At 34.3% G+C, this 22062-nt stretch overlaps 1 protein-coding gene across 1 annotated transcript in view; it reads left to right on the forward strand.

Annotated features, from left to right (window-relative positions):
* Positions 1 to 16998, forward strand: part of COG6 (component of oligomeric golgi complex 6) — an 80135-nt gene extending 63137 nt beyond the window's left edge. Inside the window, exons 17-19 of the mRNA XM_070578096.1 lie at positions 1479 to 1532; positions 4378 to 4457; positions 16034 to 16998. Of these exons, the coding sequence (XP_070434197.1) occupies positions 1479 to 1532; positions 4378 to 4457; positions 16034 to 16181 (282 nt within the window). The 3' untranslated portion in view covers positions 16182 to 16998. The remainder of the gene's footprint in view (positions 1 to 1478; positions 1533 to 4377; positions 4458 to 16033) is intronic.
* The last annotated feature ends 5064 nt before the right edge of the window (positions 16999 to 22062 follow it).

The raw sequence follows: 22062 nt of genomic DNA on the forward strand, positions 1-22062 counted from the left end.
AGGCCCTTTTGGGGGAAAAAAACAAAGTCATGCTGAATTAGGTTTACACCAAATGGCTTCCTCATATACTCCAATATATCCTGTTGCTTGCCATTTCTATTTGTCAAGTTCTAGTGGTAGACTCTGGTTTGAATCTTAGCTCTGCCACTTAATAGCAATTTTTCACTGGGAAAGTAACTTATCTCTCTGTCTTATTTCCTCATCTGTAGATTGGGGGTAATAACATCTGTATCACACAGTTGTTCTGAAGATTAAGTGAGATAATACATATATAATTCTTAGATGACTACCTGAGATATAGTAGAGTGCCCCAAGATATTAACTGTCCTTTTTACTACACATAGTTTGGGTTAAAAGTAATGAGAATATATAAAAATTAGTATTATAAAGTGTATAAAGGACAGTCTTGATGTGGGCTTGGCGAACCGAGGAGTCGAAAGAAAGATTTCTTGGACTCTCAAGGTCTGGCAGTAGTGCTCTTTTATTTAGAGAATACTATGGAATACCATGGGGACAGGACCCATGGGCAGTAAGAGCTGCAGGCATGGGGACAGGACCCATGGGCAGTAAGAGCTGCTGCAAACATGGGTTGAGGGTAGGGCTAAATTTAAGGTATAGGTATGTGAGTTATCTCTTTACAAGATGAAGGAAGGAATATGTAAAAAAAAGTCGTTAAAATGGTATCAGTACAGTTGGGGTCTGGTTATTGGGTGGTCCTATAACTTTTAGATAAGAATCAAACCGGATTAAGTAAATGGCTGAAGCCACCACCTTAAATATTATCTTCAGCTAAAGACAAAGGAGGATGTTGGTGGTGGGGGTGTCAGTTACATGAGGTTACCAGACAGTAAACAACTTAAGTCCTTGCCTTCCCCATTAAGAGTTTCTAGAGATAAGGTCATCCCCCCTTCCTCCTGGTGCAGAGAGAGAGAGACACCCCCACAGATGGAGACTTCCTTCACAAATGCAAATATCTCTCATCAAAGGGCAAGCAAATTCCACTCCTCAGAGCCTCCTTCCCATCTGCAGTTTTTCAAAGTAACCAGCCTAAAATAATCCACCTCAGTCTTACTGGTAAATTTTTCAGAGTCCTGTATCACTATCAGTTAATTGAATGCATAGATTACTGTATAAATAGCACTCATTCCCTTTTTAATTTAGTAAATCGTGGTCTATTACTTTGGAATATTACTATTACTCCTCAGAGCCTCCTTTCCTGTCTGCTGTTTATTAAAAGTAACCAGCCTAAAATAATCCTCATGCCAAAGAGACATATCTTGGGGTGGCCAATTCCCATCTCCCACACTAGTTACACAAAAGTGAGCAAATCATAGTCCCTGCTCTAATTGAGGTTGAAGAGATGACACTTGAGTTCTTTGGAAATAAGCTAAATTTCCAAATTTGGGCAATCCATTATTGGACTATATTTCATAAGTGAACTGAAACATATAGCACCTTTTTTTTGCCTTTTTTTCCAGGGCCCTTTAGCTAATTTGCCCAATCTAGATTCTGTGGCATTGAAGGCTGCAATGGTAAGTGCATAATAAAGCATTTCAGTATAGATTTCCTTATGGAACATTATTCTTAATTTTTTTGGTAATTTTGTCCTGTGTGGTAATTTATCTCTTGATATTCTGTATTCACATGGGGTCCAAGAATAATGACTGTGCATGTATTCCTTTAACTAAAGAGGTCTGACCAAGACATACATTTGTGGTAGGTAATATTCTACCATACCATAATAGTTGCATCATTTCTGTTTAGGTTTTCTTCACTTTCAGAGTTTTACTCCTAACCTAATGGAGAAATAGGAGTGGCAGATGTGAAGAAGTTAGGCTGTTTATCATTATAGACTTCCTCCTGTCAACACTCCTTGGCTTATAGTTCTTAACTTTGTCTTGAGAGGATAACTGAAATTGGATTCCAGTCTTAAAAATAATATATTACGCTTGAGTGTGTACCTCCACTTTAATACCTTCCTTTCAAGTGAAGACCTTGCTTGCACATCCCTTTCTGTATGAGTGCAACTTTTTGTAGCATGTTTCCATGTCTTAACTATATACTTTGTATATCATGTATATCCATCAGGTGGATGACACTCATTTAACCCTCATAGGAATTACCCCCTTGGAAGCTTTATAATAATACCACTAGTAGTAGTAATAATAACAACAATGAATAACAACAACAGCCATTAACATTTTTGAGCATGCCAAGCATTTTTCATGTATTAACTCTTTAATCCTCCTAACAACCCCGTTCAACCCAGTACTTATGCGCTTAACTACTACCCTGCTTATCCTAGGTGTTTAAATACTTGTACTCACTACCACAATGTTTTCACTTTAATAAATAGTGCTCTTGGATAACTTTTTGATTCCAGGGTTTTCCTGTCCATCTTACAGAGCTAAATTTAACTGAAAATAAAAGAATAGACTGACAAGTTACCTAACAAATGCAAAGAATGCAGAGCTGACAATATTAATATTAGACAAGGTAAATTTCAAAAACTGAATAGGATAAATAAAGAACATTATGTCATGATAAAAGACAATATACATAAAAGTAACAGTCATAACTGCTATATATGAAACATAACAGTAAAAACTCTAGAAACGCAAAGATTTGGTTCTAAAACATTCAAATAAAAATAAATGAAAATGAATAAATTTTAGATTTATTAAAAAAAATAAGTTGCTTAGTTACATTCATCATACTACGTAGTAATTCCACTTCAAGGTGTTTACCCCCGCAAATGAGGACATATGTCTACACAAAGAGCAGTAACCTTAGTTAGTACTCAATAACTGTTTCCCTCCCTCTGCTTCTCCTCTCCCCCGACACATATCCAATCCATAGTAGAAACCCACAAAATATATTTAAATCTCATTACAAATTCTTGTACACTTGGTCTTAAACTTTAAAAACAGTTAAGTTGAATATTTTATATCTCTCTTAAGAAACAAAATCTTGATTGAGTTTTGCGTATGAGCCATCATTTTATATCTAACTGTTGCCTCCATTTGGATGCTTCAAAGGCACTGCAGTTCAGGATATCCAAAACTGAGCTCTTCTAACTCTTCCCCACCCGCTAATGCCAGGTTCTCTTCCAAGTGTTCTTAACTCATAAAGTGGTAAGAACATCTATCCATCTGTTATTCCAACAATTATTAATCAAGTGTTTCCTATTTTCTAGGCATCATGCTAAGAACTGGGATGAAAATAGACATGATTTAGTAAGGGATGTGGCTATTACACAACTAAATAAATGTACAAATATACAGTTATGAATTATAACAACACTGAATTAAATTATACAGATTCAAAATCTGGGAGTCAACCCCTTCATCCTATCAATAACCAAATCTTGATGATTTTAATTCTCTGCAGCATCTCCTCTTCTGTCCACCTTTATTGCCCTTGCAGTCTAAGATGCTGCAATAGCTACCTATTTGGTGTCCTTGCATCTACCATTACAACCTTCCATTCCATTCTTCTTGCTGTAACCAGATTTAACTTCTTAAAATTTAAATTAGGTAATTCCCCTACTTCAATGATTTCCTAATGCTTTTAAAATAGGAATTAAAATCCTTTGAAAAAGCATAGAAGTCCTACAGTAACTTACCTCTATTAGCATTCTCTTTCTCACATTTCTCTTTCTCACCTTTATCCATGCTGTCCCCACTCCCTGAACCCCTGCTACACACGCATTTACTTAATGTCTGTTCATCTTCAAGTTCTCACTTCAGTGTCATCTCCTCAGAGATGCTTTTGCCAAACACAGAGACATAAATCTGTCCTCTTGATTTATGCTTTTATAGTACATTGGTTTTTTCTGTTATAGCATTTCACACAGTTTATAGTTACATATTTAATTACATTATTGTTTGTTTCCTGCCTCTCCCACTAGGCCATAAGCTCTATGAGGTGAGGGACTCTCCTCTTTTGCGCACCATTATATTTACATTACCTAATACACCTTATAGGAGGTACTTAATAAATATTAGTTGAATGAATAGATGAATTAATAATTAACAGATACAGTAGATTTAAGACTTGAAATCTGATGACTTTACTTCTTGATATAAGTATCAGATTATTAAACTCGGAAGTTTGGTGGGGGAGACTAAGATGAATGGCTTGGATTCAGAATTTTAAAAGTATGTGTTGCTGATATTGACTACGTTGAAAAGTTTGGCACTTTTAGGGAGTTTTGGTTAGCATATTTGAGAAATAACTCATTTTGATCACAAAGAAATCATTATTTGAAATATGAGATTTTTCCTGAGATTTAACCCTTTAAAGAGATGGTTATATTTGAGATGTCTATTAGCAAATATATGCACCTTATGTGTTACATTTCTCTGTTTCTTTTAGGTTCAGTTTGATCGTTATCTGTCAGCCCCAGACAACCTGTTAATGCCCCAGCTGAATTTTCTTCTAAGTGCCACAGTGAAGTAAGTATTTTTTTGGTCCCAGTTAGTTGGTTCACATATTTTTAAATACCAAGCACATTTCCTAGAAAAAAATTATTTTCAAGAATAGATTTACCATTGAAGATTTATAGTTCTCAACCTTTTTCTTAGTACCCCTAAGAGATCTGACCCTGCCTTGTTTGTACTTATTCCTTGCATGTATCTAGCTCCAAAATCTCTATTTAGTGAATGATTTTTTAAATTGATGTGAATATAATTGGAGCTACATAGCCTTAATACCAAATTCCCTTATATTAACAAACATGTCAGACGACATTGAATATGTCATGAAAGAGCCATAACATGTTCATTGTGCAGTGTAGATGGTGTGCTGTGTAGACTATTTCGGATCTAAGCAGTTTCTATAGATACATTACAAAATTGTCCGGTATCACATATTTATCAGGAATGTGTTCCAGATAAAGAACTATATACTAAAATATTAGATTATTACAATTAGAAGAAACTGAGAGATCCTATTGTCTGACTGTCTTGATTTTAAGGAAAATATTGACAAATGTAAATTATCTATAAGTATGAAATCAGAGAACATCTATACATTTTTTTCTTTCCATTCAACCAGCTGTGTATTAGGTGCTTTCTATGTAACAGGCACTAGGGATTAAGATTGAAAAGACGTTTGGACTGTCTTCATGGATTATGTAGTCTGATGGGTCAGTTAGACATGTGAACAGATAATTACATTAAAAAGTGCAGTAAGGAAAACTGTGAAACTTGAAGAAAATGCTTCAAGAAAGGATGTAGTAGTGCAGAGGTGGTGACTTGTTTTCTCGTGTTCTGCAGAGTAGGCCTACAGCAATAAAGAAGGAGGAGGCAGCTTTTGGCTCAACAGGCAGAAATGATTTTAATATTTTTTTGATTCATATTTTATTATTCTAAAAGATCTCATACTGTCTACATAGCAAGAATTCTAAAGACCCGAGAGATTATAAAACAAGCTCCATTATGCCATGGCTCAAATTGTGTGTATTTCTTAAATTATTTAATTTTTTAGCCAAATACCTGCAATTTTTTTAGATTTAACCATGTTTCAGTACTTAATATTTGAATGTTAAGTTGTTTGGAACATTACTAATATAAAACATACCGTTATTCTTTTCATAATATAATGATTGAGGGGAAATTTTAATGTGTTTTAAAGCATGGCATGTAGCCCAGATGCCACAAGGGAAAAAAGGGGCAGATTTGCCTACATAACACTCTTAAGTTTTTTTTTGCAGAAAAAGGCAAGATAAACTAAGTTAAAATATGAAAAATAATTTGGAAAAATATTTTAAAATTATGAAACAGCCAAATTATTCTTAATGTATTATCCTTAATATAGAACGAGATTCCACAAAACAGTACAAACAGTAGAAAAACACACACTGTTATGTTTGGACAATTCACAGAAGAAATGCAAATAGCAAATGAATTATGAGAAGATAATAATTATCCAAAAATGCAAATTAAAACAGCAATGAGAATTCTGCCTATCAGATTACTGACAATAAAAAGTTTGTTATTATATGCTAACGGAAAAGGTCTGGGAAAATGGGTATTTTCATACTCTGGGTGACAGTATAAATTAGTACAGTCTTTTTAGAGGACAATTTGGCAGCATTTATAAAAATTTTAAAAATAAATGTCCTTTGGTTTAGAGATATCTCTTAATAGGTTTTTCCCCTTTCTTAGTAAAAGTTAAAATCTTAGTAAGAGTTAAAAAATAAAGTTGTTGAAATAGCTGCGGCATTAAGCACTTTCTAAGGATCTATCTGAATTCTTTATTTCTGAGGACTTCTCAGATTTTCTAAAGCTTATATGATATTCAGAACACATGTTTGTCTTCTGTTACTGAAGAAATATTTTAGCTTTCCATTTATTTTTATTGTTTTAACAGTTTAACAATTAATAGTTAAACAGTATTAACAATTAACAGTGTTAACAATTAATACTGTTAAACAATTGTTTAACAGTAATGTAAATTTTGTTATTTTATTAACAAAGTCAAATGAGCCTAGTTTTTGGTAATTATTTAAAAATCTGAACTTTTAATTTAGTATTTTGGTTTTATAGTATGTACCTAACGTCCTGTTATAAATTCTTACTAATTATAATGACATTTAAAAATTGAGATATGCACATGGTTTATATAAATAATAATAGTGCAACTAAGAATTAGAAATTGGTTAGTACCTATTTACTCCTTTTTCCTTCAGAAAATTTCTAAAATATTATTTTCAAAGTATTCTAAAATTAAATATAACCTGTGAATGTTTTTTCAGTTTTTTAAGAAGAAAAGAAATTATGGTATCAGTTTGGCTACTTATTTTAAAAATCAGCTTGCTTGAAAATATAGAGTATTTTACATATCTAAGATTCAACATTAAAGCAGATTTTATAACTGTGCTTTTCCCCCCCCTTTTTTGATTGATGACATTTCCCTATTTTCAAATATAATTTTTGTCCTTATTTCTCCTTCTGTGTAGGCGTGGTATATATTTGATCTTATTTTTATAAAGCATTTGAAATAATAGGAGTTAACTTTTATTCAGTTAAATTTTAAATGTTTTCAAAATGGCAATTCACTTTTAAGCAAAATTAATTTAATACTGTTGTCCCCAATTTCTTTCTTTCATATTTTATTTAAATATCACTGGTTTCTTTGAAATAGATCTTTGAAACGAAAAACATTCTTTTTTCATCCTGTCTCACTTGGTTTTGTTAGTTCTGTCTCCTGAAGTTTGCCTGTCTCTATGGTTGCAGGACCTTTGGGACACCAACCACTCTGTCTCCCTTCTTCTTGTCCTATAGTTTGACTGCCTTCTTCCTTCCTTCCTTCCTTCCTTCCTTGCGGTGAATTAGAAGAATGGTGTTCTTTTTTCAATGCCAAACTCCTGGATTCATCTTTTAATGGTATAAAAATGGCCATTGGACTACAAAAACCTCAGTTATGCATACATAAAATGTTCTCAGTGTCTTTTCTTATTGAATAAGAATTATTTCTGTGAGTAATTTAGGAAATAAAGGGACTATAGATGCTTCCTAATGTGAGCATATAGGAAAGTGGGTAAAATTTAAGAATTCTTTTATTCAAGAATCTTCTTTTATTATATATACTAGAAATAAAGCATATGCCTTGCAAAGGAACTGTTTTCTTTATGTTTAAGAGGTAAATGGAATAATTTTCTTTTCTTTACCTCTTTTAAGCCACTTGTATTAACTATCAGGAATACCTGTATAAACAAAAATAAAGCAAGTATGGGGGGAAAAAACCTACCAGAGCAAGAACAACTACTGGAAACTATTGAGCTGAAAAATAAGGGGAGCTTGTACAATGCTTTAGAGACCTCTGAAGAAAGTCCAGGCCTTAAAAGGGTTAATCGAGCCCTATGGTAAAAGCAGCTTTAGACTCACACTGAAAATAAAGCTTAAAAACAAACCTCTAAAGGATCACACTGATCTTTAACTAAATTAACTGCCTTCCAGAGCAAAACTTACCATCTTAAGGATGACAACAAATGCAGACAACCAACAATGTAGCATTTATAAAGCTGAGCATGCAATAAAAAATTACTTAGGTGAAGTAGTAGGAGAATCTGAACCACAACTAGAACACAATCTGTCAATAGAAACAGACTCACCAATGCCAGAGTTTACATAATTAGCAGATAAGGTCTTTAAACAGCTATTTAAAATGTGTTCAAGGACTCAAAGGAAAACATTATTATATTGAGAGAAAAAAAGAATTTTACAAAATGGGAATGCTAGAGCTGAAAAATACAATAAAGTGAAAAAGTCACTGGATGGGCTAAACTGCCAATTGGATGCTCTAGAGGGAAAGATGAGTCAACTTGAAGACAGGACAATAGACCATCCAAACTGCAGTACAGATGGAAAAAAATTAAAGGTTGGAAAAAAGATGAAAAGCGTCTTAATGAGTTGTGAGGTAATATTAAGCGCTCTAATGTAGGTAGAACCTGGAGTGACATAGTGAGATTGGGGCAGAAAAAATTTGAAGAAGTAGAGAAGAATTTTTTCCAAATGTGATGGAAAATATGAACACACAGACCTAAGAAGGTAAATAACTCCAACAGGGACAAGGCACACCATAATCAGATTATAGGAAACCAATGATAAAGATAAAAAATCTTAAAAGCAGCCAGAGAGGGGAAAAAAGACGTATTGTTTGCAGGGAACAATGGTGAGTATGCTTCTGACTTCTTGTTAGAAATAGTGCAAACCAGAAGACAGTAGAATATCATCTTTAAAAAGCTGAATGATAATTAAACAATGTCAACTTTGATTATATACTCGTCAAAAGTATCTTTCAAACTGAAAGTGAAATAAATACATTTTGAGATAAACAAAAGTAGAGAGGATTTATCACCTGTATACTGCATTGCAAGAAATGATGAAGGAAGTTCTTCAGGCTGGAAGAAAATGATACCAGAAAAAAACTCAGATCTACACAGAGGAATGATGAATGCAGGAAATGCTAAATATAAAAGCTGACCATTTAAAACAAAAGTGCTAACAGTGATTTGTAAAATTTGTAACACATAGAAATAAAGTTATGATAACAAAAGCACAAAAAATGGAGTGAGAGGGAAGTAGAAATATACTGTTGTGATTTTGTAAGGTTATTAGTTTATCCATGAAGTGTATAATATTGTTTGAAATCAGATTATAAATCTTACAACCAGTACTAAAACAGAAATCATTTAACATGCCAATAGATAAAAAATAAAATGGTAAAAAAACAAATATATCAAAAGAAGGTAGAAAAAGAGGAAAAAAGAACAGAGGGGACAAATATAAGACAAATAGCAGGATAATAGACTTAAATACAGCCTTATAGGTAACTATATTAAATGTGGAAAGATTGTATACTCTAATTAAAGGGCAGAGCTGGTTAGATTGGATGAAAAAGCCCAGCCCAGCCATCTTGCTGTCTATAGGAAATCTGCTTTAAATATAAAACACAAATAGTTTAAAAGTAAAAGGATGGTAAAAGATATAGCATGCAAATACTAATCATAAGAAAGCTGAAGTAGCTATATTAATATCAGAAAAATTAGACAGCAGGACAGATAACACCAAAGATAAAGAGGGACATTTCACAGTAATGATAGGATCAATTCATGAAGAAGATATAATAAGAAATATGTGCATCAGATCAGAGCTTCAAAAAACATGAAGTATAAGCTCATAGCATTGAGGAGGAATAGATGCATTGACAATTATATTTAGGTATTTCAACATTCCTCTCTCAGTAATTGATAGAAAAAGTAGATGATAGCTAGTATGGTGTAAAAGAACTGAACATGCCACTAATTAGCTCAACCAAATAGAAAGATCGAGTACTACACACAGCTACAGAAAATAACATTCTTTTTAAATGCGCATAAAACATTCACCAAGCTAATGTAAAACGGAGCAAAAAGGAAATAAGAAAGCCACTAGTGAATATTCCCATCTATGAACATGGTATTCCTATTTATTCAGATCTTCTTTTAGAATTTCCAGTAAAGATATATAGTTTCTTCATATAATTTTCTATGTATTATTGCCTTTATTCTTAGGAAACGGTTCTATGGCTATTATGAGAAGATCTTTTATTTTCCATTACATGTTCTAATTAGATAATTGCTGGTATTTAGGAAAGGTACTAAATTTTGTATGTTAATTTTGAATCTGGCCAAGCTACAAAACTCATTTTAGTTCTATTAGTTTATCAGTTGTTTGCTTTATTTTGTTTTTGGTACAGACATTTAAAATTAATGTGTTATTAATTCTTTTCAGTATTTATGACTAAACTCATTATATTGGCTAGGAGCTCCAAAGTAAATAGTAGATGTAATAGTGAGTGTGAATATCTTATTTTGAACTTTTATGAGAATATTTCTAATGTTTGATCATCAAGTGTGTTGTTTGCTATAGATTTTCAGTGTTCCAACGTGGTTACATGGTATTTTCTTCTAACTGATTACATCATGTAGTAATCTGTAAATTCAATATAACGTCAATCAAAATTCCCATGGAACCATTTTATTAAATATTTATCTAGAAAGAAGTATGTGAGAGGAGACTCTGGTCACTTTTGACCATCTCCGCAGTTACCCTCCACATCTCCACAGTCCAAGCTACTGTCATCTGTGCCTGGATTATCACTTTAGCCTTTGAAATGTTCTGTTTTCACCCTTGCCCCCTCCACCACCGCCACAGCAGCCCCTATATCTAATCTGAGCACCTCAGCCAGAGTGATCCTTCAGTGGATTGCTTCACTTCATCTTCCCAGTGGAAGTGGAAAGTAGGATCTCCATTTTACAGAAGAGGACATTGCTTAGAAAGGTCCAATAAATGAACCAACTCAAACAATTAGTAAGAAGCAGAGCCAGCATTCATTTGAATCTGGTATTTCTGCTGCCAGATCCTGTTTTCTTTAACACTAGCCTGTAGTGTATTTTTATTAACTCTTTCTATGTTGAGATTTTATTATTCTTCTTAAAGGAAGCTCAAAAATGTTAGGCATATGTGATAGATAACACTTAATGTGAGATATGTGGCTTTAGTCTCATGGAAAATATACTTTAATTTTACTGTGAGTGACAGAAAGGTGACCCAGGATGAAACATTGACTTGACCCATTGTGACATCTTTGATGTTTATATTGTGATATACAGTCTTTAATGTGCACTCTTTCAACAGTCTATTATTCATAAGTATATTATCTTTTCTCTTACTTTTTCAGGCTTATGCTGTTAATATTTCTTTTCTCCTGTGGCACATTTGATTACACTCTTAACTGTGGTGCTGTAATAAAGCTCAATTTTAGTGATCACAGAACCTGAATGTTGAAATAAGCTATTTTTAGAAATGCTGGGTTTATGATAATGATGAAAGTTGTATCATGTTGTTATGGCAACAAAATCCTAAAGTACTGATTAATGACAGGCTCACTGATTCTGGAAGTAAGCAGTTCATTTCTTCTCACAGCTCAGTGCTTTAAATAAGTAAAGTACACTTAATTTCAGTGAACGTATTTTAAAATGAAAATGATATCTCTGTTTAGCTATATGTTAATCTTTATTAGTATTTTTGAAATTTATAATACTAGATTTTTATAGCATTGTTACGTTTATAACTGGATAAATTGAATTTCCTAATGTATGATATTCTGATGCATAAGTAACTGAAAAATGTTCCCCTTCTGTAAAATCGTGTAACAAGCTCTTCTCCTCCTTCAATTTTTTTTCTTTTTCCTAGTAGTAAATTAACCACGTGATTATTTTCTTTGCTATATGATACACTGATACAGTACACTACTTTCTAAATGTAAGACAGACTTTCCAAGACTTGCAGAATAAGGCAGATGGGGTCTGGGAGAACAGCATGTCCTTTCAGTTTCATACTGAAGCATTATTAACATGCCCATCCGAAATTACTTACTTATTTAGGGGGGCGTACCATTGTTTGATTGTCTGTTTACTATTGATGACAGGTCCCACGGTTTTTCATGTCCTATGGTTTTTCTTGCTGCATGGGACATTAACCCATTTTGTATCTAACCTATTTTATTCTAACCTTCCTATCCAAATGCCTATAAATGACTAGTTCCTCAACATGTTCTGTGAACCAACTTTACCATCTTAGTAGTTTACTCATTAATGAGTTATTAAATTTTTGACATTCTTTCATTCTTTTCTGTATGAGGCATGTTTTTAATTTTTGAAAGTTATCCTTGCACTGGGAGGATTATTAAACTGTCCAAAGGCCAATAGGGCACCACTTAACAAATTACTACCTATGAGAATTTCATGATCATAAAGAGACCAAGAAAGTTAATGCTCTAACTCTATAGATCATAGCTTACATTCAAATAAAAGTTTTTCCCTTTCAGCTCACCTTTTTGCATATCCTTTGGTCATGTGAAAAGCAGGACTTAATCTTGAGAGTTTTAACATACAGAAACAGTTCTAAAAGTACTCTCCATCCGTCAGCTATGGGCTCGACTGTAATTGATCAAATACAGCATGTAAGTACAATCTGAGGTGGATGCCCATGCTAGAACCAGTGCTCAGCACACACTTCTAAAAAAATACTGCTTTTCTTTACTTGTCCACAAGGTGATGAGTGGATAAGGATTTCCAGGTTTTCAGAAGTACATGACTGGATGGAGATGATTTGTTAGTCATTGTGTGTTTAGTTAGAGAACACCTGAAACTTTTCCACTTCAAACATTGACTGTCACTATAATGATTCATCATTATTTGAGACTGTGTATTTCATACATGATATTAGTGAATAATTTGGGCAAAGCCACCAAGCAGGCAGGCAGACAGATAGAGCTACAGATACATGCATATACTTTTTAAGATAAAGGATGAACGTACATAGTAATTAACACTATAAATTTGAAAAAAGGGGTAGTAAAATGGCAAGAAAATAAAGCTGTTTTAGCACTTCAAAAACACCACCCATTTATATACAAATAACTGATATGCTTATTATAAATAATTATTTAGGGATCCCAACTCCCCAAAATAATGTTGGTGTGTTTTTGTGTGTGTATACATGTATGGACATGTGTGTATTTATGTGTGTGAATAGAAAGGCACACAGATGTTTTTAACAGCAGTTCATTAAAATTCTCTCAATGGAATGGTATAATTTACAGTCTGAAAGTACTATAAACATTATGAGTTCAATATTTTGTTTTACAACAGTAAAAGGTTAAATTGCAAACGTTAGACTAGAAAGGTTAAATTACTTGTTCAAGGCAACAATTAGTGGCAAAGCTTCAGCTTGAGTCAAGGTCTCCTGACAGTAGTGTCTTCCACTATACCGTTTATCTCAATCATGCATAATTCATTAGAAAAAAATTAATGAACATGAGTGTGTGGACTTAGACCTGGCTTTGGTAGGGACAAATGAACTCTTAGATTTGTCCAGAAATGCAGAATCACTGTCAGGCACAGTTCTTGCTCTTGACAGTTTGACTTTGACTCAGATTCCCTTTGGAGAATCTCCGTTTCTATTGTGTTTCTGCCCTCTTGGCTTAGCAGCTAACTGACAGGCAGGAGGAACAGTTCTTTCCCCTTCCCTTTTTTCTTCCTACTACGTGAAAGACCTTTTTCTCCACGAGCTTTGGTATCTCTCATCTTGTTCAGCACAGCCACGTTTATTTTTTAATTCCTTCCTTAGCTCAGTGGCTTCTTAAACTGAGGAGCAGAATGAGGAAGCCCTCTGCCATGAAACGCCAACTTTATTCTGGTCTCTCCACTGCAAATTTATAATGATTTGTCAGCTGCATTGTGAGTTACAGATATTTTTAAGCTGGTTTAGCTTGTAAATAGAAATGTGCCCTGAGTTACAACTAGACTTTAGTAAATTTAAAATTTCATTATTTGAACTTGAAAATAAAATTTAAAATTCATTACTTCAGAATTTTCAATACATTCTACATTTACTAGTTACTCTGGATTTTTAAAATTATATTTAATATTCATTACTGTACTTTAGTATAATTTTAAACTTCTAGTGAGAAGGAATAGCCTTGTTTCTTTGTATTCCTTTCATAGTATAAATATATATATTATGTTCAGATTGAGTGAAGTGTGAGTAATGGATGCTTTATACACCCCCCAAAAATCTGTCTTATTGCTTTGAGTAAAGAGCTTAAAATGCTATATCTAAAATCCATTATTTGACTTGTTGCAAAATGAGTATCAGAGATACATTATATTTAACAAATTTTTAAAATAGCAGTTTATAGTATTTTTCAGCTATTTCATTGATGGAAGATAATTTTTGCATGATTTTGATGCACTCATTGTTAACCTCAATTATAGGAATGATCACCAATTGGTAAATCAAAAATATCTCGAAGCCTCATCTGGTTAAGTAGATTTCAGACTGGTTTCTACCATCCTCCCTTGCAATGAGAAGGTGGTACAGCCAGTAGCATTACTCCAGTCTGCTCAGAATTTCCTCAGCGTATCTTCCTTCTACCCACTCTCATTTTGGAAGCTTTAGCAATTTTTGGAAAATGTCAAGTTGCTTCAATTCACCAGGAGTTTGAGATCCTGTCAGAGTAGGATGCCGATGACTCAAGATCATAAGTGGACTTCCCTCATTCCACCCAACTAGTTTTGGGTTTTTTTAGAGGACAGATACACATATTTCCATAGTCGTACAAAGGTGTTATTTTGGTCATGGATGTTCCAAAAATGGGATAATTCTTTCTACCTCTGAAGATCAAGAAAGATTTCATGGATGAGGGAGCACATTTTTGCTGAGGATTAAGGGCTTTTAAAGGTTAGTGGGAGAAAGATATTCTAGGCAAGTGGAGGAACGTGATACAAGGAATTGAGGTCAGCAATAGCAGGGCAGAGAGAACAGTCAGGAGTTGCACCGGACTGCAGAATTAGCGTAGTGATAGAGAAGGTATTATAAAGGATTTTGAATGATAGGGTAAGGAATTTTGACTTCTCTGAAATCAGAAGAAGCCATGAAAGCTTTTGAAGGAAGGCCCTGGGTAAGGGGGAGACATGATAAAAGGTATGCTTTAGAAAAGTTAATCTAACCGCAGTGCTTATGTTAGATTGGACGTGGAAGAGACTGAAAGGGAAAAACCAGATAGGAGTTTTTTTGTATACTCCAGGCAAGAGTTTATTAGGGTTGGAACGAGGTGATGGAACATGGTTATGCCATTGACAGAAGTTGGAAACATAAGAAGAAAAGAAGGTTTGAGAGTAAAGCTTGAATGACACATTTTTAATTTAGTTGTAAAAATTAGAAAAAAATATTGTTTTCATCCCTACATATAGTGATACGTAAATAGAACTAGCTAGGGATGACAAAAAGTAAATGTCATGGAAAGATGGAGAGAGTTGATGCAGGTTTATTGAACTCAGTGCTATTTTTTCTGGCCAGATATTTTTTTAAACATTTTCTTCAGTTGATTTAAAACTTTCTATTACTATTTTTTGTGCTTCTGTAGAAATGCATATTTGGAAAGTGCTGTTATTTGTTGTAGGCAAGTGTCATATTATTTTAGCCTGGTGATAGAAAGAGATGAGAAATCTAGGAGATGTGGTCATTAGTGTAGAAGCTGTAGGTGAAAGAGCAGTTTATCAGTTATTCTGAGATTTGCAGTCTTGATAAATTTGGATAATTGTAAGCCTCTTTCTTTAATGTGTTAGCAGTCGTGTTTGCAAAATCAGTACATTGATGGTAGGTCACATTTCTCTTTCTTGTTTAGTGATCCACTATATATCAGGCACTGTTCTAGCCCTAAGATATAGCAGAGAAGAAAACGTAGTCTTGCCCTCCTGCAACCTACATACTAATGGTTAAGGTTTAATATATAATAAATCTAAAAGTTTTGTCCCAAAATCAAGGTAAGTAACTTGTGTAGCTGTACAATAATGTTTAATAGTATATATGTGATAATTATGAAAATGAAATGCGTTGGTTCAAACATGAAATTTTCCTATAATTCTCAGTGTTTTATTTTCAGATTATGTGTTCACATTTTGTTTGTTTATCAATAGAGAGCAGATCATAAAGCAGTCTACAGAATTAGTCTGCAGAGCCTATGATGAAGTGTATGCAGCTGTGATGAATCCAGGCAATGAATACAAAGATCCAGAGAGCGTTCTCCACCGATCGCCGCAGCAAGTGCAGACACTTCTCTCCTGATTATCTTATTTGAATGTATTAGCAAAATATTGTGTCCCTAAAATCCTGAAGGTTTTCTTGGTTTTTAGTCTGTTAATCTTTAGGTTGGAATTTTATGGTTACGGTTTTCTTTGTATCATAAGATTGTGGGTCCCAGTAATTGCTTTACTTTGATCACAATAACGTGGACGTAGGTTACGCTGACCTGACTTAGCGTTGCTCTGTGTCTGCTCTCCATGTAGAGATGCTGTCTTCTCTACTAGCCGCCTCTCCAGCTCTGCAGTTTCCCCTTGATTCTGGAATGTAAATGTGTGGGGAAAAAGTAGTATGAGAGTTTGGAGGAATTCTTTTTTACAAGAACTAGTTCTAAATTAACCATACATAAAAAAATTTATCTAAACTTAAGAATTAGTTTGAAGATATAATCTAATAAATGTCTCTTTACCTAAGTATTCATTTGCTTTCTTACTAGTTATTAATGTGAGTAGGTATACTTAAACTGAGGAGCAGAAACATACACTCAGCAGAAAAGGGAAAAAGGGAGACAGAAATAATTTAAACAGCATGGCTTCCACTCTGTGTCCCCTGGACTGAATTCAGGGTGAAGTTCAGCGCTTCAGATGGGTTTTAGGTATATGGGCATCCTGTGCTGTGTGTAAGTCTGGTGTTTACGGGTAGATCTTTGTCATACAATGTGGACTCTAAATGCAACCAACTACAAATTGTATCTGGTGTTCAAACCAAAGAGATAACGATCTACTCTAACACTGGCGGGAAAATGCCAGGGTAGCAATTGCTGACTGACAGTGTATCTGTCCCCATGATGGCCCCTCACAAAGAATAATTTGACCTCTGACTTTAAAACTTGTGAGTAATTTGAAATCACTGTTTTTTTAAAAACAAATCTCAATGAAGTCTTTTGGAAGAGAATATAGGCAGTACACTCTTTGACATCAGTTTCAAAAGAATCTTTTCGGACACTGCAACTCCTCAGTTGAGGGAAACAATAGAAAGAATAAACAAATGGGACTTCATCAGACTAAAGAGCTTCTTCAAGGCAAGGGAAAACAGGATTGAAACAAAAAAACAGCTCACTAATTGGGAAAAAATATTTACAAGCCACTTATCCGACAAAGGGTTAATCTCCATAATATACAAAGAACTCACACTGCTTAACAACAAAAAAACAAACAACCCGATCAAAAAATGGGCAGAGGACATGAACAGACATTTCTCAAAAGAAGATATGAATATGGCCAATAGACACATGAAAAGATGTTCATCATCGCTAATCATCAGGGAAATGCAAATCAAAACTACACTAAGATATCACCTTACCCCCGTTAGATTGGCAAAAACATCCAAAACCAAGAACGACAAATGTTGGAGAGGTTGTGGAGAAAGAGGAACCCTCATACACTGTTGGTGGGAATGCAAACTGGTACAGCCACTATGGAAAACAGTATGGAGATTTCTCAAAAAGTTAAAAATAGAAATACCCTATGACCCAGCCATCCCATTACTGGGTATCTATCCTAAGAACCTGATATCAGATATCTCAAGAGTCCGTTGCACCCCTATGTTCATTGCAGCATTATTTACAATAGCCAAGACATGGAACCAGCCTACATGCCCAGAAACTAATGATTGGATAAAGAAGATGTGGTATATATACACAATGGAATACTACTCAGCCATAAAAAAAGACGAAATTGGCCCATTCACAACAATGTGGATGGACCTCGAGGGTATTATGTTAAGCGAAATAAGTCAGTCAGAGAAAGACGAACTCTATATGACTCCACTCATAGGTGGAAATTAGTATATTGAGAAGGAGATCTGATTGGTGGTTACCAGGGAAAAGGGGGGGTGGGGGGAGGGTACGGAGGGGGAAGTGGTGTACCCACAACATGACTAACAAAAATGTACAACTGAAATCTCACAAGGTTGTAATCTATCATAACATTAATAAAAAAAAAAAAAAAAAGCCGGGAGATTTCACATTGGAAAAAAAAAACAAAAAAAAAAACAAAAAAACAAAAAAACAAATCTCAATGTATTTGATGTGACTTTACTTTGTTGGTTAGATTTTGAGGACAATTCTTAATAACAAAATATCTTAATTTCTGGTAAATCTATAAAAAGAAGTAAATCCCTACATTATGAGAAAACTGAGGCATAAAGAAAAAAATGACTAGGTTAAAATCTTTTGAAAAGTAGTTAGTTAAAATTAATATTTATATAGCAAATAATTAGTATTTATAGAATGTGGCCTATTCATCTATCTGAAATTTATAATTGTTTATACTAATATGATTCTTTTGGAGCAAGAGTGATTATATATTATCTCTTTTGGTATTAATCTGTATTTTTAGTCTTTTCCTTCAAAGGGTATATGCGATGTATAAAAGATAGAAAATAAAGTATAACACAAATCAAGAACTTAAATTTTATATAGTTTATTTCTGCCATGAAAAAAGATTGCTACTTTACCATTAGTGAATTCCTTTGTTTTCTAGGAAAAAAGTGTATTTGGCTTTTTACCTAGTTTTCTCAAATAAAATGTTAAACTATTTCTAGAGCAGTGATCATTGCAGCGTTTTTATACATCTCACTGGTGTACTTTTAGAAAATATACTGATAGAAAAGGAAGTACAATACAGTGCCAAATTGAGATAACCAGTGAAAGGTTGATGAGCAGAATGTGGTGTCAATATGATCTTGAGAACTAAGTCAGAATAAAAGATTGTAAGTGTTAATCCATTAGCATAACACTCATATTTGCTGTATACTTCATAGTTTGTGTTTTGAACTGTTTTGATGTAGCATAATTATAACCTTAGATAATGCATGTCAGCCTTTCCTTCAGAGAGAAAAGGTGTTTGCCCGGCAAAAACCTTCTCTGGTTGAACTTTTGCATTTCTTCTCTATGCCTGTACTTGAACAGGTGAATGTTACCTGCAAGAAATCACACAGATGGAGCAACTGACTTTAAATTCGTGATCACAGTCTTCAAGTGGCACTCAGTATTGTTTTGTAGTTTTACTCTGTCTCTTTGTTAAACTCACCTCCCCACTTTTCAAGATGATTTTTCCTCTCTGACTCTTAGTTAACAACATTCATAATTCATTGAGAAAAAAGAGCCTGTTAGATTACTCTCCCTCATTTTCCTACCCTCAAATATTGGCCTCATCTTCTCCATCTTTCCTCCTTTTGTGTTGGAGACAGTGTCCCTCCTCCTGTGACAGATTGTTCCCTTGCTTTGTACTCTGAATTCCATTCTCTCACCTTCTCAGAGACTTCTCTCTGAGTTATCCCTTCATTTTGTTTCAACAACTTGTGCCCTCTCTATAGGATTATTCTCAACAGCATACACAATGCTCTAGTGTTGATAATATCTTTTAAAACTTCCACCTCCCAGATCCTAACACCACTATTTCTTTGCTGCTTTTTATGGTTGTTTACACATGCTGTCTTCTACTTCTACTGCCATTCTGTCTTTACAGTAGCCCAATATGTCTTAACCTCTCACCACTACAACAAAACTAACCCTGATGAGATCTCCACAGTGTTGTATGTTGTTGAATCCAGTGGATTCTTTTCTATCCTTACTGTATTGAGCTCTCAATAGCATTCTACACACTTCTCTTTGAAATATTATCCGTCCCAGGCTTCCATGCACCACTTTCTGCCAATTTTCCTTCCATTTCACTGGCCAAACCCCTTTCAACCTTCTTCCCTGGTTCTTTTGCCTCTATGTAACTTCTAAAAGTTGGCACACTCTAGGGCTTAATCCTGAAATCTCTTTTTTCCTCCCCTTAGGAGTTGTTTAGTACCTCATCATAGCCCAGCCTTTCCAGACTACTATTAGCTCAAACGTCTTTAAATATATCCATGTAATGGAATATTCTACAGTAGTGAAAACTGAGTGATTTCTGCATACGTAATGTTGAACAAAAAAATAAAAGCACAGAATAATATTGAGTCCATTTGTAGAATATTTTATAAAAGGTGAAAGAAAATTATATATTATTCATGGAGACAAATGTGGTAAAGCTATAAGGAAAATATAGGAAATGATTATCTCAGAAGTCCAGATATCTCTGGGGAGGGAAACACAGGATCTGTTCAAGTCACTAAAAATGTTCTATTCTTGCTCTGGATTGTTGGTATGTGAGTGTTCATTTATTTAATTACTTAAAATTTCCATATGCATTACATAAACTTTCATTTGTATGTTTCATAATTTAAAAAAAAGTTTAAAAACTTGCTTAACACAGGGCCTACGGTAAAATTAGACCTCAATATATTATAGCTAGTGTTTTTCATTACTCTTGTTGCTAAACACGTTTAATAAGTACCTACCAGGATCCAGGCTCTGTGAGAAGCAACTAGAATTTTAAAAGATCACTAAAATGGGCATCTGTCATTGAGGAATTCCCTGTCTTGCACAAAGATAGTCACTTGTATTATGAGTAAACATAATCCAATTTGATAGGGTGCTTGTGTATGTAGGTAAGAGGAAAAGATGAACTAACATCATCCTTTATAACAGCCAGATGTATGTACTTGATGCTAAGAAGCTGAGAGCACAGAAAAGAAAGTTTTAAAACACAGCTGTGCATTTTTCATTCTGAGATGATCATAATTACTGGGTCCCATTAATTGGCTATTGGATTAAGATGTAAAATTCTATTATAGGATGGGGACATCAGCAAAAATGATGGATTAAGGAATCCCAAAATTCTGCCTCTCCATAAAAGCAACAATAAAACTGGCCTAAAAATACTGTCAAAATACATTTTCTCAGAATTCTGGAAACTAACTGAAAGCTCACAGCAAGTGGATTATGCTTATTATTATTATTTTTTTAAAAAAGGGTGACTCTTGGTAAGAGTCTTGGTGGTATTTTAACTTCAGGTAGCTGTATACCTTGCTCCGAAGCTCAGCAGTAGCCTTGAAAATAACATCCTACATTCCTGGTACTGGAGAGAGCAGAATGGACCTTTTTTGCAAAGATTGTCCTTATTTGACCTGTCTCATGACTGCCTGGAAGGCCTACTCGAAAAGCTTATCTTTATTTTGCCTAACTTGGAACTTGCCCAGTGCTAAAGTCACAGCCCAGTGGGAGGGTTTAGTCATGGGGCAGGGCATTTCTCTGCTGGGACAAGCAATAGACTAAGCAAAAAGCTTGGGAAGAGATTAGAAATGAGCTATCCATAAGGGCTTTGAAAAACGGACATTCTTGGCAATCTAGAAAGCTGTACACATGGCTGAGACTGTGCATGCTCAAGGAAGACCAGAGAGACCATGAGCTCTCGCTGATTTTGAGGCTTTGTGCAAGCAGGAAGTGAAGGCTGAAGCAAAGTTAGAAGCTGCCTGGCTGAATGTTGAAGGCATGCCTCAACACTCACACTGAACACCCCAACAAAGACTGGGAGATATTTTTGGTGCTAGACATTTAAGGAAATCTCTGTCCAATCATTAGCTGGCAACAAAGCTAATGGACCACCTTAAGTGGTCACACACAACAAAGAATGTGGATTTTACAGAGTTGGTTAAAAAAAGTCACAAAAACACAAAATAACCAAAAGCAACAAAAGCAAACTCTGAGGGATAAGATGGAAGACTCTGATTTACCAGCACATTATAATATTCAAAATGCCCACACTTCAAAAAAGAAGTTGGCAAGGTACTAAAGCAAATTATGGCCAGTACACAGAAGAAAACCAAAGCCGTCAATAGAAACTGTCCCTGAGGAAGCCCAGATGTTGGACTTACTAGACAAAGACTTTAAATCAGCTATTTTAAATATGTTCAAGGGCTGAAGGAAATATGAGAACAATGTCTCACCAAGTAGAGAATATCAACAAAATAGAAATTGCAAAAAGGATGTTTTTAT

This window comes from Equus przewalskii, chromosome 16 (genome assembly GCF_037783145.1).
Source record: "Equus przewalskii isolate Varuska chromosome 16, EquPr2, whole genome shotgun sequence".
Lineage (NCBI taxonomy): Eukaryota > Metazoa > Chordata > Mammalia > Perissodactyla > Equidae > Equus > Equus przewalskii.